The sequence below is a fragment of the Diabrotica virgifera genome, chromosome 3 (assembly GCF_917563875.1).
Source record: "Diabrotica virgifera virgifera chromosome 3, PGI_DIABVI_V3a".
Lineage (NCBI taxonomy): Eukaryota > Metazoa > Arthropoda > Insecta > Coleoptera > Chrysomelidae > Diabrotica > Diabrotica virgifera.
Genome location: NC_065445.1, coordinates 213,737,822 through 213,754,223, shown reverse-complemented (window position 1 = coordinate 213,754,223; position 16,402 = coordinate 213,737,822). Strand labels below are relative to the sequence as shown.

Below are 16,402 nucleotides of genomic sequence, written 5' to 3'. Positions count from 1 at the left end.
AGACGCTGCTGTTTCAAATTTGGCCAAGTCCAATTTTTTTTATTGGTTTGGTCCGATTTGTTTGGTTTGCAGTGATTAAACAAAAACAAACTGCTTGCAAGACGATGATAACGGCGCGGACGATAAAGATTATATTGTTGAGTAGGGTGTGGTGACCTGTACAGTTACACTAAAAAGGACGTGGATTGGATCAAATGTATTAGCTGCCAACTTCGACGACACGAAGACTGTTCAAAATATGAATCCATGTATGTTATAATGTGGTAAAAAGCAGGAGTAGTAAGTACACTATTTCGCCCCAAGCCCTCGCCATTTCACCCTTATGTATGGGTGAAATGATAAATTTAATAAAAATAAATATTGTTATTTTTTCAAGCATTTGTAATGTCTTAAAGAAACTATGACACTGATAAGTTGTTGCTAATATGTTTCGTGAAAGAAGTGTTTTTTTATTAAACGCTTTTCTTCAGTTCAATTGTTTGCGTCAAATTTTTAGACGTTAATTTGACTGCCTTTTCTTCAATGCAAATGAATGAAATGTTGCAGACATATGCATTCGCGGGAACAATAGTCAATAAAAATAGTCAACGAATAGTCAATATTTTTTTTATGTTTATTAATTGTTTAAATAAAAAAAAACGATTTTAATGGAAAATGCCTAAATTCTCTTGTTTTTTACAATGTAGAAACTTGAAACTTTTACAGATTGTAGCTAACTATACATAACTTCACTTTTTACGGTAATTTTTTACGTTATGCTTCATAAATAAACAAAGTTTCAAAAGACCCCGCAGAAACCTTATGGGAAATGGCTCTCTGTCAAATGCTCTGAAACTTTAGGTTCTGGTAGCCCTTGATGTGTAGAACAAAAAAATCAATGGGCGCGTAGCTCCAAAAATCATGATATAAGCCTCTGAAGTTATAGGTACAGTGAGGACGTTCGAGTTGGAATAAATTCATTTTCTCGATAATGGGCAACTCTGGAGGTAAATTACGAATCACGTCGTTTTTGATTTTTAAATTATAATTTTTTGACAAATATATCATACTAGTGACGTCCTCCATCTGAGCGTGATGACGCAATCGATGATTTTTTTAAATAAGAATAGGGGTCGTGTCATAGCTCACTTGAAAGGATATTCAATTCTCTATTTAATACATAATATAAACATTGACATAATTATTTATACTGGGTGGCTCAAAATTTTTTTTAATTAAATTAATTGAGACAAAAAGAAGAATGTATATAATTTATTTAATTCGAAATACATTTTACTGTTGTTCGAAAACGGGAAAAATGTTTATTTGATAAATAAATATTGTATTTAGCTTAAATTCAATATTAAAGCTGCCACCCACAGGGCCCTTAACAGTTTAAACATTTAATTTAAGAAAAGCAATGTTTATTTTTCAAATTAACATTTTTTTCTGTTTTCTTACAACAGTAACATGTATTTGGAATTAAATAAATTATATACATTCTTCTTTTTGTCTGAATTAATTTAATTCAAAAAATTTTTTGGGCACCCTGTATAAATAATTATGTTAACGTTTATATTAGTGAATAAAGAATTGAATATTTTTTCAAATGAGCTATCACACATCTATATGCCAAAAAATTATAATTTAAAAAGTAAAATCGACCTGATTCGTACTTCACCTCTAGAGTCGTCCATTCTCGAGAAAATCGATTTATTACAACTCAAACGTTCTCACTGTACCTATAACTTCAGAGGCTTATATCTTAAAATCATGATTTTTTGGAGCTACCCGCACATTGAGTCTTTTGTTCTACACGTCAAAGACTACCAGAACCCAAAGTTTCAGAGCATTTGACAGAGAGCCATTTCCCAAAAGGTTTCTGCGGGGTCCTTTATCCAGTTTATTTCATAACTTTTTTTTATTTCGTTTAAATATACTATTCCTTGTCTTCTACACGGCTTAACTTTTTTGTTCACCATATCAACTTAATGAACTTTCTCGAGTATTCTTAAAACAAATTTCACACTTCTACAGGTACGTATCCATTAGGCTGGTGCTTCCTTCAGCTGCTGGACACAGTGGATACGTTGGTGCTCCCCCTCGGCGATCTAATCGGTGGCGGTTTATAATGTAGAGGAGCGCATGCTGTATCCATTCGAGCAGATACACGGAGCACCAACCTAATGGATACGTACCTTATCGCTTTTCTTCAGTGTGCATCCTTAAAAATGCTTTTTTAAATGTCCATCTCGATTAAACTGCTTGGAACAAACTTCCCACTTGTAAAGCATATCTCCAATATGTATTCTCAAATGTCTTTTCAAATTTCCTGCTTCTCTAAATTGCTTAGAACAAATTTCACACTTGTAAGGCGGGCTACTCACACGCCTGCCGCCAGGAGAATTCCAGAGTTTTGGTCCTTGATTGCTTCTTTAAATGTGATGTGTGTAGGCAAGCAGTAGCAATTTCCTAAATTATCTCCTAGGCAGGGCCTCCGAACCTTCCTAGATCCCTAGATCAGGCCCTGCCGTCCTGCCACTTCACACTTGTGTACGAAGATAGATTGATATTAAAACAGCCTTTGATAGATGGCGCTACTTGATACCGAATTGCTTTCGGTGTTGACATTTGCCATTCATAATATGACGTCTGTCAAAATTTTGAGTTTTAAAAACAATTAGTTTGGTTTTACAGCCGTCAAAAGCAAGCAAATTTTGTGTTTTCGGAGAAATGGAAAAAGTCTAGTATCGTTCGGTGATTAAGTTCCTCCACAAAAAGGGTAAAACGAATATGCAAATCAAAGCCGACCTGGACGAAGTTTATGGTGAGGTTGCACCTTCGTTAGCAACAGTAAAATTTTGGAAAGCTGAATTTGTTCGTGGTCGTACGAGTGTTTTTGATGATGAGCGCCCCGGGAGGCCAAATGAAGTCACCACGCCGGAAATGATCAACAAAGTCCATGACATGATTAAGGCAGATCGTCGAATTAAGCTCCGCGAGTTAAAAGAGGTCCTAAACATTTCCTACGAACGCGTACACAACTTCATTCACCATCATTTGGACATGAAAAAGCTGGGTGCCGCGTTTGCTGACAATCGATCAAATGTGAAAACGTGTGACCACTTCGGAGACGCTTTTGGCGATGATACGGCGCAATCCTTTGGATTTTTTTCGCCGATTTACCACCGTTGATGAAACCTGGGTGCATTATTACACACCGGAAACCAAAGAACAGTCGAAACAGTGGAGCAAACGCGGCGAAGGCCCGCCGAAGAAGGCAAAGAGTGCACATTCGGCCGGCAAAGTGATGGCGACTGTTTTCTGGGATGCGAAGGGCATCATCCACATCGACTACTTAAAAAAAGGAAAAATAATCAATGGTGAGTACTACGCAGCTTTATTGGATCGATTCGATGCCAAATTGCGTCGAAAACGCCCGGTTTAGAACGCAAAAAAGTGCTCTTTCACCAAGACAATGCACCGGCTCACCGATCGGCCGTCGCCATGGCAAAATTACACGAATTGGGATATGCATTGGTTGCACTCCCACCGTATTCCCCAGATCTTGCCGCCAGCGATTTTTTCCTGTTTCCAAACCTAAAAAAAATGGCTCGGAGGACGGTTCGCAACAAATGATGAAGTCGTCGCTAAAACTTCGGCCTATTTTGAAGAGCTCGAGCAAAAGTACTATTCTGATGGGATAAAAAATTGGAACATCGTCTTACTAAGTGTATCGAGCTAAAAGGGGACTATGTTGAGAAATAAATCGATTTAATTCCAAAAATCTTGTTTTTTATATCAAATGCTAGTTTTATATCAATCCACCTTCGTAGTGTGATTGGGCCAATTTGAGTCAGTTCGTACATAACCAACGAAGCGCGTGGTATTGTTTATTTTTATTATTGGTGTCAACATATCAAGGAGCTCTTCAAAGGAATCGATGTCCATTCGCAAAAAGTTCTTAAGATAATCTAATTCCAACGGTTGCATGACGTTCAGTTGGCACAAATCTTTTCTTTTCTGTAGCCACCCCTTCACCCAGTATCTCCTTTTTTTTATTAGAACAATGGAAAGAGTTAATGCTACACCAATTTTTTGCTGTAATGACAATATTTGGGCTATCATCTTGATTTGACACAGATCTTTTCTTTTCTGTAGCCACCCCTTCACCCAGTATCTCCTTTTTTTTGGTAGAACAACGGAAATATTTAATGCTACACCAATTTTTTGCTGTAATAACAATATTGTCGCCAACTTCTTGATTTAGCGCGGCACAATTCACATTCACTTGCACACTGAATCTGAACAGTAAAATAAAAAACATCTAGGTATGGTATGTTTAGCAGTAAATGGTTGACTTCAATGGTCAATACTTGTACTGGTACTTCAATAGTATAAAAGGCCCGGTTTCAGATAAAATTTAAATATGTTTGAATGTTTGTTTTTCTACAATGTTAGCAATTAAAATAGATTTAATTTACTTTAAAACTCATTTGAAAACATTAATTTCGGGTATATAAGGCAAAGCAAAATATTTTACATCCGTTTTTTTTGTTTTTGTTGTAGTAATTATTGTAAATTTTGTTGATTCTTTGCTTTATTATAGGAATACCGTCTAATCAGTGTTAATTGTCAACAGACCAACTCTGTCTACCTCGGTTGCTTATCGCTCCGGGTGGGTCTTAACAATGGGCCAGGTCAGATAAATTTGATAATATTTACGACCGTACTAATTGAAGTCAACCATTTACTGCTAAACAAACCATACGTGTGTGAAATCAGCCGTGCGCCATTGGCTTCCCCTGCAGCAGGCGTGTGAGTAGCCCGCTTAAGGTATCTCTCCATTATGTACCCTTAAATGCCTGTTCAAATGACCATATTGAATAAATTGCTTGGAACAAATTTCACATTTGTAAGGCATCTCTCCAGTGTGTATTCTCAAATGGATTTTCAAATTTCCTGCTTCACTAAATTGCTTAAAACAAATTTTACACTTGTAAGGCTTCTCTCCAGTGTGCATCTTTAAATGCCTTTTCAAATTGCCATCTTGACTAAATTGCTTGGAACAAATTTCACACTTGTAAGGTATATCTCCAGTGTGTATTCTCAAATGGATTTTCAAAATACTAACTTGGCTAAATTGCTTAGAACAAATTTCACACTTGTAAGGCTTCTCTCCAGTGTGCATTCTCAAATGTCTTTTCAAAGTTCCTGCTTCATTGAATTGCTTAGAACAAGTTTCGCACTTGTAAGGCTTTTCTCCTGTATGCAACCTAAAATGGGTTTTTAAATTCACTGCATGAGTAAATTGTTTAAAACAAATTTCACATTTATAAGGCGACTCTCCAGTGTGCACTCTCAAATGTGTTTCCAAATTACCTGCTCTACTAAACTGTTTTAAACAAATTTCACACAGGTAACGCTTTTCTCCAGTGTGCGTTACCAACGATCTTTTGGATTTCATTTTAATCGATTTCTGACGTAACCCTAAAATAGAAAATCAAACTATAAGACTTGTACGGTAAGGGCGGTGGTAGATAAGGTAAAGTAACCCGCACAAACCTTATAGAAATTAGGTCCCAGTGGATTTAGTTCATACTTTGGGAAAATACTCTTTGAAGCATTGTGATGAACAGTTCTCATGGGCACAACTCGATCGTGTAGAGGATTTTCAAGATATAGAGGCACAAACTCGGAAAATTATAAGATTTACTGAGTATTCCAATTTCTTGAGTTACTGGATATCTGGCAACATTTAGAAGTTTGGGTCAAAGAAAAGTACTAGTAGTCTAGGATTCTTTCCTGGCTATCCAATGGCAACCTTTACTTTGACCTTGACCTTCAACGGACGTCATCTTCTAGTGTTTCTAGGGTTTTTGGCATTAAATTGATATAAGCCATCACAAACACGAATATGCCATCAGAATTGACCTCCGGAGCATGTGGTGGCCAGGGCCACTGCAAGGGACGTCATCTATAGTTTCGATGGTTTTCGGCATTTAATCGATGCAAATGAATTACTGCAGGGTTTTTTGAGGTAGCTAAACACGAATATGCCACCTGAACCGACTCCCGGAGCACCTGGTTTCCAAGGTCAATGAAAGGGGCTCCTGGAGTTTCGAAGGTCTTCGATACTACATTAATGCAAATAGATTAGTTATAGGTTTTTGGGGTTGCTGAACACGAATACGTGATCAGCACAGACACAGGAGCATCTGGTGCCTAAGACAGGTTATCTTCTGGAGTTTCGGAGGAATTAAATGGATTACTATTAGGTTTTTGGGATTGTTGAATACACTATCAGATCCGACATCATTTAATGCCGTTGTTGGCATTAAATTGATAAAAACTCATGGCTTTTTGGGGTCGCTGAACGCTAATACGCCATCAGATCCGACCGACGGAGCACCTAGTGCCTAAGGTTATTCATCTTCTCGAGTTTCGACAGTTTTCTGCATTAAATTGATAAGAATGGATGACTCATGGCTTTTTGGAGTTACTGAACACGAAACGCCATCAGAACAGACACCTGAGCACCTATCGCACGTCATCTTCTGGAGTTTCGAGAGTTTTCGGTACTAAATTGATGGAAACAGATTGGTACCCACCGAGTACTCGGAGGTTTTCTGAGTTGCTGTTCAAAGAAAGCGTACAAATTGGTGAAAAGTTTTTTTGCTATTTGTAGATTTTTATTAAAATAACTATGTTGTGCTATTCAATTGTTTTAATTATTTATAAATATAAACTCAATTTATATCTGACATGTTTTTCCTGCATTTATTTTAAGATCGATTTACTATACTCTAATTTCAGAGTGTTTATATATTCATCGTGGTCACTAGATTCCATAGTCTTTTATCGAAGTCATATTCTTGTTCAGCAACCCCAAAAATACAACAGTAATCCGCTTGCATCAATTTAGTACCGAAAACTCTCGAAACCCCAGATGACGTGCCTTAAGCACCAGGTAATCCGTTGTCTGTTCTGATGGGGTATTCGTGTTCAGCAACTCCAAAAACCTATGAGTAATCCATTTGCATTGTACCGAAGACCATCGAAACTCAGGAGCCCCTTTCATTGACCTTGAAAACCAGGTGCTCCGGGAGTCGGTTCTGGTGGCATATTCGTGTTTAGCGACCTCAAAAAACCATCCAGTAATTCATTTGCATCAATTAAATGCCGAAAACCATCGAATCTCTAAAAGATGACGTCCCTTGCAGTAGCCCTAGCCACCACATCCTCCGGAGGTCAATTCTGATGGCATATTCGTGTTTAGCGATCCCAAAAACCCACGAGTAATCTGTTTATATCAATTTAATGCTAAAACCCTCGAAACTCTAGAAGATGACGTCCGTTGAAGGTCAAAGTCAAAGTAAATGTCGCCATTGGATAGCCAGGAAAAAATCCTAGACTACTAGTAATTTTATTTAATCCAAACTTCTACATGTTGCCAGATAACCAGTAACTCAGGGAATTGGAATACCCGGTAAATCTTATAATTTTCCGAATTTGTGCCTCTATATCTTGAAAATCCTCCATACGATCGAGATCGTATGGAGATACGATCGAGATGAGAACTTTTTATCGGGATGCTTCAAAGAGTAATTTCCCAACGTATGAACTAAATCCACTGGGACCTAATTTCCATAAGGTTTGTGCGGGGTACTTTTCAATGTTAAAGAGGAATGAGAAGTCCCAGATCCAAACAATAAACCTGAAAATTCTCTTGGAACCACTTTCCGGTAACATCCTCTGCCTTTTACTATTTATAAGGCAAGGAGACGACGAATAAAGAAGACGAATGGGACTCTACAATATGCAGTCACATTCCATCTATTCGTTTAGGAAAAATTCCAACGAAAGTTGATTCCGTGTACTCAAAATAAATAAAATGAAAAATTAAAAAACAGATTATGTTTCATTTCGATTCAGAGGTGATGCACCATCCCCATACGTGCAGTACTGTGCGAATTAATGTGAACAAACAGAATTAATTTGTAAATATGATTTATTTAGACCAAAGGTAAATTTAGGTACACTTACATGCGACTTTTACATTACTTTACTTTTATGACTTCCTGGAGTCTTCTAGGCATGGAATCCACAAGTTTTTTACAATTGTTTGTGATTGCTTAATCTCTAAATCACACCTTAATCACTGCTTCCACCAGTTTTGTTTTTGTCGTACAGTCAAATTTTTGCAGTTTAGCCTTACATATTGCCCACAAATTTTGAATAGGATTAAGGTCAGGTGAATTCCCAGGCCAATAAAGAAGGGTAATAGTATTATCCTTGAAGTATTTCATCATAACCTTCGATACATGGCACGGAGCTGAATCTTGTTAAAAAATTGCAGTCCCTTCGGCCTGTACTTTGTCAAACTCTATAGCTAAGCGTTGCCCTAGCATGGCTTTGTACTTTTCACTGATCATACTTTCAATAGGAATAAGAATGCCAGTTCCTGAGTATGAAAAACAGCCCCAGAACATTTTTTTTTGGTGGGATGTTTAACTGTTTGGTTAATATGGCTAGCTGAAAGTGACTCATTGGCTGCCTTTCGTACGAATTTTGATCGCTGGCCCTGCACTAGGAAGTGGGTCTCATCAGAAAATAACACTTTTCTCCAATCTTCTGCAGTCCAATGAGCGTATTTTTTGCCCAATTTAGTCTTTTTTCATCATAGGCGCTGTCAGAAGTTGTTTCTTCTGCGGTCTCACGGCTCTTCTCCCTCCTTCTAAGAGACGTCTGCGTACCGTTGAGTTGTGAATTTTTATTCCAGCCTTTTCTAAATCTTGCTGGAGGTCATAACTTGTTTTTCTGGGATGAAGTTTGCTATGTCGCAAAAGAAAGGCTTCAGAATAGGCACAGCAGGTGTGCCAACTTATGAAAACTGAATTTCGATCTCTGTTCACATTAATTCGCACAATACTGTACGTTTCTGTCTTTCCAGACGTCTTCAGTGGGACGACACAAACACCTCTGAATCAAAACGAAACCAATCTGCCTATTTTAGGCAGAATTGTAAAAACAAGTCTGCGTATCAGACGCTCTAGCGGTAGCGACGTCTATTACAGAGAAATGAGAAGTCCCAGATCTAGACAATAAATCTGAAAATTATCTTGTAACCACTTTCTGGTAACATCCTTAATCTCTGCCTCTGACTATTATTACGGTTGAAAATTTTGGTAGTAACGTTTGCTGAATTTTGGTTATTTAGTTACCGATTATTTTGTCCTTGGAGGATGTATAGTTTGTATGTTTGGATGTATATGCTTTTTGTGTGAGTCAGTGAGAGAAGATTTTTGTTGTAGAGTTTTTTGTTTTTGAACGCCTTGTTAGTAAATCAACAACGTTCATTATTTTTTTCAATAAAGAAATTTTGAGAAAGGACTTGAAGCCTGGTCGGCGATTTGAATTCTCAGATTTTAATTGAAAGTGGTAGTTTTTCGATCCTTTGATGGGATGTGCTGAGAATTCTTCTGTTGAGGTTTCCGTTTGTGTGCTGGAAATTTGGGGCACGATAAGAATTTTTGGGAAATCCCTCAAATATTAATTTAATGTATTAATGGCCAGGCTGAGAGTTGTTTAATGGACCCTTTTGCATGTTAAAGGTAAGCTGAAGTCATTTTTGTTCAGTTTATTTGTTCTCAGTTTTAAGAAGTTAGTTCAGTTATTTTTATTGTTTTTTTTTTCTTTTGCTAGGGTGTTCCGGTAGTACAGTAAATGTATGTGTTTTTCGATCCTGGGGCTTTGAAGAAGTGGCAATTCGCCGTGTGCAAGTACTTGGAAGGGAAACGAGAAACGACCGTGCGCGAGTCGAGGAGAAATATTGCAACTATCTTAAATAATTCATATTGTCAAATTGACGTATATTTCATACCTTCTGTCATTGAAGCAGAAAAATTATATATTGCTCCACAATATTGATATGATATGCAATTATTATATAAAGGTAAATTTAATTAATTGTATTTTGAGTGCAGTACTGCATTTTAATAACTAATTTTATTTACTACATACAATTGTTCACGTTTTCATAACATAACCTGAATCTTATTTTTTCTTCTTACTATTTTTTTGGACTATGGCCACAATTATCCAGTAACCAGGACTAATATAATTGGACAATATAATTAAAAGTGCGAATAAAAGTACAGAGCGTAGAAATAGGGGTCGCTTTGCCGAACTTGCACGGTCCCAATAAAAGTACATTTATTTAGTAGATTAGAAATAATACATTTGGCAGATTTATTTAGAAGTTCTACATTTGACGTTTAACCATTTGACATTGTGACAAAATTTAAGGAAGATTGCAGTGTGTTTATCCAGGCAAATGATTTGCTATTGAAGGAAAAAAGTACGGTAACAGATTTATTTTATTTTATGGGAGAAGACAAGAATAAACAAGGGACAATTTATATTGGATTAAATGGGTTTAAAAAGGTTTATTTTTTTTTGTTAAATTAATTACCTAATTTTGTCCTTATAAACTGTTGAAATCAAAATTAATATTTGTATGTAAAAAAGGGATTTAAATTTATGTTGACATTACATTCTCTATAGGTATCTAGTGTTTTATTTGAACTGTCATGTCTCATGCTCTCTAAATCTAACCAACTAATTAAAAATAATAATTCCGACTGAGAAATAGCTGTGGTACATTTTTGGCGGCCAACTTAAGGGGATTTTCAACCACTCGAGATTTTTATTTTTTAGATAGTTCAAGTAAGACCGGTGGCGTAGCTAGCCCCACGGGGGCCCCATATCAAAGTTGGTCGCGGGGCCCTTTTCCCCCACGACAACAGAAGCAAAAACGCTTGTATAGAATAGAATAGAAATATGTTTTATTGTCACTGAAAATTTTACAATCTTATGGACAAAGCTGACAAAAAGTCGGAAAAAAACAATAACAAATACAGTTTACTGAAATTGCATAAATCGTCAATATTAGTAGATACAAAATAAAACATATTGAAATAAAACAAAACAATTTATTACAAAATTTAAATAAATTGCAAATTACATAATACAACCTTAGGAACTAATAAGTTCTGCGTATGACACCCAAATATAGATAATAATAATAAACCTAATAAACCAAAGTCGAAAAATAGATTTAAATTGTCGAGACTCATTGTTTGAAAACAGATTCAGTTTTTTAAATGCAAGGATGAATGGACATTGAAAATGAGCTTAAACAAAGAAAAAAGCACTGTGCTTATGGTGCAACGGCGAGCAGCCGGCAAATACACTTCTCCGAGAAATTAACGTACCTTATACCACCTTAAAAATAGGTCATTTTTGAGGTCTCGAATTTCATAACACCTGTTGTACGATTTAAGTGAATTTTTAATGTTATAGCCTTATTCTTTAACAATGTCGCTGTAATAATATTGTTGCTAGACAGGTAAATTGTCATTTTATACCGGGTGTACCAATCAAACTTTTATTTTTTCTCAAAGTTCGCCTCATCCTGTGGAATATTTTAGCATTTATAAAATACTGAAATTAAAACCCAACTACATAGGTAATATACAGTGATGAGCGCGCTAATAACCGGCGAAATAGCGCAAAAGATGGAAAACGTATTAGGTTGTGAGATAAAAAGAAATGAAACTAGTCGAGCTGGGAGATTTAGCGATATTAACCTATAAATTTACATTATATTGATTGTTTCCCACCTTTAGACGTATCAGAGAAGTATGTCAACTAAAACGGTCACTGTGACAGTGGTAGTTGCCAAACTCATTCAAGACGTCTAAAGGTGGGAAGCAATCAATATAATGTAAATTTATAGGTTACTATCGCTAAATCTCCCAGCTCCACTAGCTTCATTTCTTTTTATCTCACAACTTAATACATTTTCCATCTTTTGTGCTGTTTTGCCGGTAATTAGCGCGCTCATCACTGTATAGCCTCATGTTTTTTAACATTCTGTTTTTTTATTCATTCGCTTATGTTGGATAATAAAAACAGTATTTACTTTAACAACTAGTCTTGTTTTTCGTCAATATACAGGGTGTTGTTAAATAAGTATGGCAAACTCTAAGGAGTACCTAATTAGTACCTAATTCTGCATGAAAAAATAATGACAGTTTGCTTTATGAACGTATGTCCGCAAATTCCTCGTTTTGGAGATAGTGGGTGTCAAAATTTTTCTTACAAACTGACGATTTATTTATTGCCCTAAAACCGGTTAAAATATGCAAATGAATTTTGGTGGGTTTTAAGAGGTAGTTATTGCGCATTTGTGTTATACAATTAGAAATTTAATATTCACCATTGGCGCACATACGGGTCATATTACCCGTATGTGCGCCAATGGTGAATATTAAATTTCTAAATGTATAACATAAATGCACAATAACTACCTCTTAAAACCCACCAACTTTCATTTGCACATATCAACGGGTTTTAGAGCAATAACAAAATCGTCAGTTTGTAAGAAACATATCAACACCCACTTTCTCGGAAACGAAGCGTTTATGGACATACATTTATGATTGATGTACATATGTATTGATGAAAAATAAGACTAGTTGTTAAAGTAGGTTTGTTCCAACACAACGAGAAACTGTCCATGTAACGATCACCGTCCTGCGCAGTAAACAAAATATCCCATGGAACGCATGATATACAGACACAGAACGCATGGGACGGATTATTTTGTAGTAACGTGATCGTTACATGACAGTTCTCGTTGTGTTAGAACAAACCTAGTATTACCTAACTTTTTTATTATCCTACATAACCGAATGAATAAAACAACAGAATATTAAGAAAACATCAGGCTATAGTTAGGTTTTAATTTCATTATTTTATAAATGCTATAATATTCCATAGAGTGAAGCGAACATTAAGAAAAATCACAGTTTTTTTGGTATACAGCCGGTATATAATGACAATTTACCTGTCTAGCAACAATTACAGTGAGATTGCTCAAGAATGCGGCCATAACATTAAAAAAATCACTTAAATCGGACAATAACAGGTTTAGGAAATATAAGACATTAAAAATGAACAATTTTTAAAGTTGTGCGTTAATTTCTTGGAGAAGTGTAGATATACATACATAAATACAATATAGAAAAAGAATGGAATACACGAAAATATATCCAAACAATACATACTGTTTCAAATATTCAAAGATAAAGCGATTAAAAAAATTGCAATTTGGCATACATTATACAATAACTCATACACAGCCAACGGAATTGACAATGAAAGGTAGCTTGAAAACAAAAAAGCTCTGTTGAGAATAGAAAATAGATAAATATGATTTATATAAGCATATATAAAGAATCCATTGCATCAAAATGTTGATATCCAAACAATATACACTGTTTCAAAGCGTTTTAATAGTGTAATAATTGTAGAATATTTAGTTCAATCTTTTGTAAAGGGAATTTTGTTTCGACATGCCGCACTGGGGCCCCTGAATGTCGGGGGCCCCGTATAATTGATACGGCTGATACGGCGGTAGCTACGCCCCTGAGAAAGACATAGGTTACGTAGAGTTACAGGAGTTGAAAATTAATAATCAAAAGTTAAATGTACTTTTATTTAAAGTGAGGTAGAGGTTTTCTTGTCTTATTTTTTTTGTGTATTTTAATTTCTCTAAAAGAAAATGTCGTTTAAACTTGATGTTGACCGTTTGGTCAAAGACGAACTTGAAGTTGAGTTGCAAATATTGTTTTGACTAATTGTAAGGTAGAAGAGTTAAAGAGTACTTTGCGTAGTTGCCTTGTTTTAGAAAAATCTGGCAAAATCCCTAACTTTGATTTACCCCCTGATATTCTTGCTGAGTTGACAAGTTGTGAAAATAAATTAAAAGAGATTCAGGATGTTGTTAATGTTTTTACAGGTACTGCAAACCAAGTAAGAAGAATTGAGACTAGTTTGCACATCTTTCTGGTAGTACCGTATTCACAGTACAGACACTGATGAAATGTCAAAGCGTTCTGCATTGTTAAAGAAATTGATGGATTTGATAGGTGAATATACTACTAAGTCTAATGTTTTGAAAACTAGTAATGTTGTTTCTGTAGAGATGCCTACTGATCCTAATTTTTATCATCATATTGATTTATCAGGTCTTAATTTAAATGATCCTAATGGTAATTCTACCCCTACTCGAAATATTTCTGCACCGAATGTGAGTAACCAAACAAATCAAACTTCGAATTCAACAGCTAATCCCATTGTTTCCTTGTCATCTAATAATTTTCCTTCAGAACCTGTATATAAGTGGGGAATTAAGTATTCTGGTAAACCGCAAAATTTTTCTGTATTTCTTGAAGAAGTTGAGGAGTATTGTCGGTCACGTAATGTAAATAAAATTCAGTTATTTTCTTGTACTAGAGATTTATTTACTGGTAACGCTTTAGGTTTTTATAAATTGTATAGGAACTATGCTAGCAACTGGGATAGTTTAGTGAGCTTAATGAAGGAAGAATTTATCCTTTCTGCAGATGAGATCTGGCAGGATATTCTTCATACTACTCAGGAATCTAACGAATCTATTGGTGTTTGTTGCCAAGATGACCAGTAAGTTCGAACAAATGCCAACACCAGTTCCGGACAGTTTAAAAATGCAGATGTTACTTAAAAACATTTTACCTTTTATCAGGAAAGATGAACTTTAGTCGAAGTAAAGAGTCCTTTTGATTTAATTGACTTGTGTCGAAAAATTGAGCAAACTCGAATTAATATTGAGTCGTTTAAGCCTTCTTCTAGTAGTAGAGCGAATTCTTCTCGTCATCACGTTGTACAAGAAGTAGAGACGTTTGTACCTAAATGCTGGCGCTGTAATGAGTATGGTCACGTGGTTAAGGACTGTAAGAGGCCAAAACGTGTGTTTAGATGCTTTGGTTGTATCAAGGAAGGTTTTACTAAAAGTAATTGTCCTCAATGTAATTCACAGATTTATTTGGACCATTGCCCAGAAGTTCAGCTGGTAATACTTGGATTTTGGCAGTTACTGATAAGTTCAGTAAATTTCCTCTTTTATTCCCTCTGAGAAAGGCAACTGCCACTTCTGTAAGTAAAATTTTAAAAGAAAATGTATTTCTTTTGTTTGGTGTTCCCAGAGTCTTAAAATGTGATAATGGAAGTCAGTTCAAAGGTAATATTCTAAGATCTTTTTGTCAAGAGTTTGGAATCAGATTTCTTTTTACTCAAAATTTTACCCCTCATCCAAACGCTACTGAACGAATTAATCGTATCATGAAAACCATGTTGATGGCTTATGTTAAAGATAATCATAGGTTGTGGGATGTTAATTTACCTGAACTAGGTTGTGCTATTAGAACTGCCAAACATGAGGTGACAGATCAAACACCATATTTCATTAATTTGGGTTGTGAGATGATGACTCATGGAAGTGAATATCATCTAAAAATAGGGAATGAAGAAAATAAACAACCTGCTTATGATCGTTCTAAAAATATGAATAAGTTGAAAGAATGGGTTAAGAAGCGGATTGATAAAGCTTCAGATAACACCAGAGAGAGATATAATTTAAGAAGAAGAGATGTTCATTTTAGGGAAAATGATTTAGTTTGGAAAAAGAACTATGTTCTTTCTGATAAAGCTAATTATTTTACATCTAAGTTTGCTGATAGATTTGTTGGACATTTTAGAGTAAAGCGTAAGGTTGGTTATTGTACATATAATTAGTAAATGATAATGGTAAGTCTATTGGTCACTGGCATGTAAAAGACTTGAAACCTCACCCACATAATTTTGATAGCCACGTTGAATCGGATTCTGATGTAGATAGTGTAACATAGTATGTATTTGTGTAACAAGTTTCTTTGGGATTCAATTCAAAGAAACATAATTTTCTTTCCGGAAGGAAAGGTGGAGTTATTACGGTTGAAAATTTTGGTAGTAACGTTTGTTGAATTTTGGTTATTTAGTTACCGATTATTTTGTCCTTGGAGGATGTATAGTTTGTATGCATATGCTTTTTGTGTGAGTCAGTGAGAGAAGAATTTTGTTGTAGAGTTTTTTGTTTTTGAACGCCTTGTTAGCAAATCAACAACGTTCATTCTTTTTTTCAATAAAGAAATTTTGAGAAAGGACTTGAAGCCTGGTCGGCGATTTGAATTCTCAGATTTTAATTGAAAATGGTAGTTTTTCGATCCTTTGATGGGCTGTGCTGAGAATTCTTCTGTTGAGGTTTCCGTTTGTGTGCTGGAAATTTGGGGCACGATAAGAATTTTTGGGAAACCCCTCAAATATTAATTTAATGTATTAATGGCCAGGCTGAGAGTTGTTTAATGGACCCTTTTGCATGTTAAAGGTAAGCGGAAGTCATTTTTGTTCAGTTTATTGGTTCTCAGTTTTAAGAAGTTAGTTCAGTTATTTTTATTGTTTTTTTTTTCTTTTGCTAGGGTGTTCCGGTAGTACAGTAAAT

At 35.5% G+C, this 16,402-nt stretch overlaps 1 protein-coding gene across 3 annotated transcripts in view; it reads right to left on the bottom strand.

Annotated features, from left to right (window-relative positions):
- LOC114330804 (zinc finger protein 501-like) overlaps positions 1-16,402 on the bottom strand; it is a 93,842-nt gene that overhangs the window by 42,811 nt on the left and 34,629 nt on the right. Inside the window, exon 2 of one of the 3 annotated variants that reach the window (XM_050645852.1) lies at positions 5,362-5,469. The exons of 1 other annotated variant lie outside the window; for it this stretch is intronic. In XM_050645852.1, coding sequence (XP_050501809.1) covers positions 5,362-5,469 — 108 coding nt within the window. Of the gene's footprint in view, positions 1-5,192; positions 5,470-16,402 lie in introns of those variants that run through there. One more of the 3 variants, XR_007696894.1, reaches the window with a different exon arrangement.